Below are 4,352 nucleotides of genomic sequence, written 5' to 3' on the forward strand. Positions count from 1 at the left end.
CCATATATTTTGCAAGTAACAATTGCATTGCAGTTTACATCCGATAAGTTACTCTAGTTTCGTATTATTCTTCAGATCTTAGAAGGCAATGAAAAAACTGCATTTTAAATTTAATTGCAACGTTTGTTGAGTTATATAGGTTTCACTTTCAACATGCATTCAAAATTTACAAAAAGTGTTATACACAATTTTGAAAAAAATATCAATGAACTTAAACAACTAAAGCATCGAGTCTTGAGTATTACCAGTGAAGAAAACTCGCAAGAGTGGGGTGGGGACAACCCCTAGCTCTAGTTCTCTGCGCTTTAACCAACGCTACAACCTGCTGAACCCAACAGGAGGGAGCTGAAACCAACTCATTTATGCTCTGCTGAACCCAACAGAGTGCGCTGAACCCAACGCTGCTGACTGTACAACCTGCTGAAACCAACAGGAGGGAGCTGAACCCAACTCACTTCCGTTCTGCTGAAACCAACAAAATGCGCTGAAACCAACGCTGCCAACTGTACAACCTGCCGAACCCAACAGGAGGGAGCTGAAACCAACTCACTTGTGCTCTGCTGAACCCAACAGAGTGCGCTGAACCCAACGCTGCTGACTATACAACCTGCTGAAACCAACAGGAGGGAGCTGAACCCAACTCACTTCCGTTCTGCTGAAACCAACAGAGTGCGCTGAAACCAACGCTGTAACCTGCTGGAACCAACAGGAGAGAACACAACTCTTGTAAGGATAATTATTTAATTATCCTATTTATTTGTAGTCATTTTGTGTGAGCTTGCTGTTAGTGACGATTATAAAAGATATTTCTCCAACAATAACGACTTTATTATAGTAATACTAATCATGCATCCAATTCAAGAGTCACATCCAAGCTGAGCTGCCTAAAAATTAGTGGCAGTATTTATATTACATAAGCGATTGGCCTAGAGATTGACGGTTATCGTTCAAACCGACCAATCATATCGTCTTGCTGACTGCCGAGTTTCTAAGAATTTTCACATACAAAACAATAAAAAATTATTCCTAGACAATGAGCCATTATAGCATAACAATCTAAACACTAACAAAAAGCCCAGGAAATTCTACATATACTGGGTAGCGAACAGTAAGTGTAAAAAAAACATTAAGACATATTTTGATAATGAAAAGGGCTAATTACAAAATCTTATCTCGAGAAAACGTAGAACAAAAACGGAAACAATATTGTTTAAGTAATCTTAAACCACTAACAATTAATTATAACAGAAACTTAGAATATTTTGACATGTAACCATGAACATAAAAAATGTCTTCCAATGAGTGAACGGTAAGAAATAAATTATAGAAGATTGTTCACTGCGTAAAAGCCTTAATAAATGGCGTCTGTTATCTTTTCTAGGTCAACCACTATCCCAGAAGTCTCTTCTCTATATACGGTATATATATTGGCTACGTCACCTTTTCCCTTTGATCACTTCACCATGTTTTTCTGCGACGGGTGTACGGAGCGCCTTGATGAGCCTGACGTCCATGAGACCGATAGCATCCAAATAAGACAACTCTTCGGAGTTATTCTCCCACGGTCTTTTTCATGGCCACCACTCCTTTCATAGAGTTTGTTCTTTAGAATATCTCGCTTTATTTTTACGTTTACAACACTAGCCAACGTTAATAGATTGTAAAATAATTAAGTACGAGTACGTACTTTGTGTTTATGGCAGCTAAAACCAATTAAGAGACATTAGGTTTCAAGTAAACTTATTTGACACATAGAGGTCTAACAGGTAATATCAATATGAAGTAGTGAGGCAAAAAATTACGACCCTCACGTACATACCCAAAAGGCTATATGTTGTATATGCAGATGTCTCTTGTGCGTCTGACTATGATACAGGAACTTGGGCTAAGAAAGCCAGGTAGGCTTTGGGAGGCAAAGCTTCTCCACGCAAACTTGCAAGATTATGAAACTTTCTCAGCTTATTGATAAAGCTAAGGAACAGCTAAATAGAGAGTGAGAAGAGTGTACAAGGGCGTTCTTCCTTCTGCTACATGGGAGTGAACTTGTGGTAAGTGAATATCCAACACTATATGGCTTACAAAAATCAAACAACGTTGTAATATTTTTGGTCCATAAGTAGGAGATAATTGCATGATTCAGAATGTTCTATAACGAGCACTTAAGTGGCGTACAGGTCTTGAGGGGTGACAAAGAGAGATGTGAATTAGACTTCTTATCTACACTGGTGTATTCCACTAAGGCTGGCAAGGTCATCAGCCAAACGAAAGCCTGGCTCACGACATGATGAAATCCAGGTTTTATTTATTTTCTTACCAATTACAAGCGACTGGACAAAACTACTGAAATTCTCATAACTAACAAGCTAAACGATACATGTATAAAAGGCAAACAATTCCTTCGTATCAGCTTCCCTCAACACAATGATAGACATACACAAACTTTTAATTTGATTCTGAGAATAGCTATATAATTTAGAAACATTCTGTTCTACACATAGTTTTTTTTCAGATTTTGTTGAACAGCATCGAAAAAGCATGCTTTTTTTATCGTGTTACTCACATACCTACTCACTAATTAGCAAACAGGCTGATGTTCATAGGGCTGTTAGTTTTTGTCACAGAACCTTGTACGAAATCTTACTAGTATTTAGACTAGTTCTCTTATACATAAAAGGTAGCAGTCATTTTTTTACCATATCTCCGTGCCATGCATAGGTTGAATATTTCAATTTATTTCATGTTTTTAATAAACTTTATTTTGTTCTATTTCGACTCTCAACTAATTTTTAAATTCAAGACAAGGGTGTTATACTATATTTAGTGCCTCTTTAGTATTCTCGTGTCAGATATAGTTTTGAGCTTATAAATTTGACAAAACAAATTAAATGAACTCTATATAAGTTCAAAATGAAATTCTGGAAGAGACGTATACCGCTACGACGAGGTACTTTGTGCCATTGCATGAATTATGTCGCAGCAAGGTTCAATGTTTGATTATTTATTTGATGGCTGAAAAATATATTTAACTGCCCTCACAAGCCTTGGCCGGCATCATGTAAAATCTAACTATGTGCTTCAGATTAAGCTATCGCTACAATTAGAATTAGACTTTTAGAACTTTTCAATGCTACTGTTGGAATGATAACTAAAAAAATATGACAGCTGGTAAATAGAGCAAGGCTTGTGGGCACCAACAGAGCGTCACTCAAGAATAGAGCGAGGCTTGTGGACACCAACAGAGCGTCACTCAAGAATAGAGCGAGGCTTGTGGACACCAACAGAGCGTCACTCAAGAATAGAGCGAGGCTTGTGGACACCAACAGAGCGTCACTCAAGAATAGAGAGATGCTTGTGGACACCAACAGAGCGTCACTCAAGAATAGAGCGAGGCTTGTGGACACCAACAGAGCGTCACTCAAGAATAGAGCGAGACTTGTGGACACTAACAGAGCGTCACTCAAGAATAGAGCGAAGCTTGTGGGCACCAACAGAGCGTCAATCAAGAATAGAGCGAGGCTTGTGGACACTAACAGAGCGTCACTCAAGAATAGAGCGAGGCTTGTGGACACCAACAGAGCGTCACTCAAGAATAGAGCGAGGTTTGTGGACACCAACAGAGCGTCACTCAAGAATAGAGCGAGGCTTGTGGACACTAACAGAGCGTCACTCAAGAATAGAGCGAGGCTTGTGGACACCAACAGAGCGTCACTCAAGAATAGAGCGAGGCTTGTGGACACCAACAGAGCGTCACTCAAGAATAGAGCGAGGCTTGTGGACACCAACAGAGCGTCACTCAAGAATAGAGCGAGGCTTGTGGACACCAACAGAGCGTCACTCAAGAATAGAGCGAGGCTTGTGGACACCAACAGAGCGTCACTCAAGAATAGAGCGAGGCTTGTGGACACCAACAGAGCGTCACTCAAGAATAGAGCGAGGCTTGTGGACACCAACAAAGCGTCACTCAAGAATAGAGCGAGGCTTGTGGACACTAACAGAGCGTCACTCAAGAAGGTCTGTAGTAGAGGACAAATAGGTTGTGAAATCACTAGTGCTGTATGATGAGTCTTAATTGATAAGGATGAAGCATTGATAGTTAAATGCTAGATGACTGATTTTATGACCAATGAATGCCACATTCTTGCTCTTCAGTATGTCATATATAATGATAAAAAGTTGTAATAATGATAGCAAGCTGGTAAGTTTGAATTTACCTACTTTTAGACATTGAGTGGTCTACAAACTTCTTAGTAAAGAGCACACCCTTTTTAAGAAAGCCAAGAGAATTTCCTGGCCTATTAGGCAAAATGTAACAAAACGGTTGTGAGGAGACTTTAAAAACATCTCACTAAGAT

General features: G+C 39.4%; 1 protein-coding gene across 1 annotated transcript; it reads left to right on the forward strand.

Moving 5' to 3' along the window:
- The first annotated feature begins 2,141 nt into the window (after positions 1–2,141).
- Positions 2,142–4,059, forward strand: LOC137406904 (putative surface protein SACOL0050). Its single transcript, XM_068093504.1, has 2 exons — positions 2,142–2,249; positions 3,163–4,059. Exons 1-2 carry the CDS (start codon positions 2,142–2,144, stop codon positions 4,057–4,059), a joined length of 1,005 nt encoding a protein of 334 aa, XP_067949605.1.
- The last annotated feature ends 293 nt before the right edge of the window (positions 4,060–4,352 follow it).

The sequence above is a fragment of the Watersipora subatra genome, chromosome 10 (genome assembly GCF_963576615.1).
Source record: "Watersipora subatra chromosome 10, tzWatSuba1.1, whole genome shotgun sequence".
Classification (NCBI taxonomy): Eukaryota; Metazoa; Bryozoa; class Gymnolaemata; order Cheilostomatida; family Watersiporidae; genus Watersipora; species Watersipora subatra.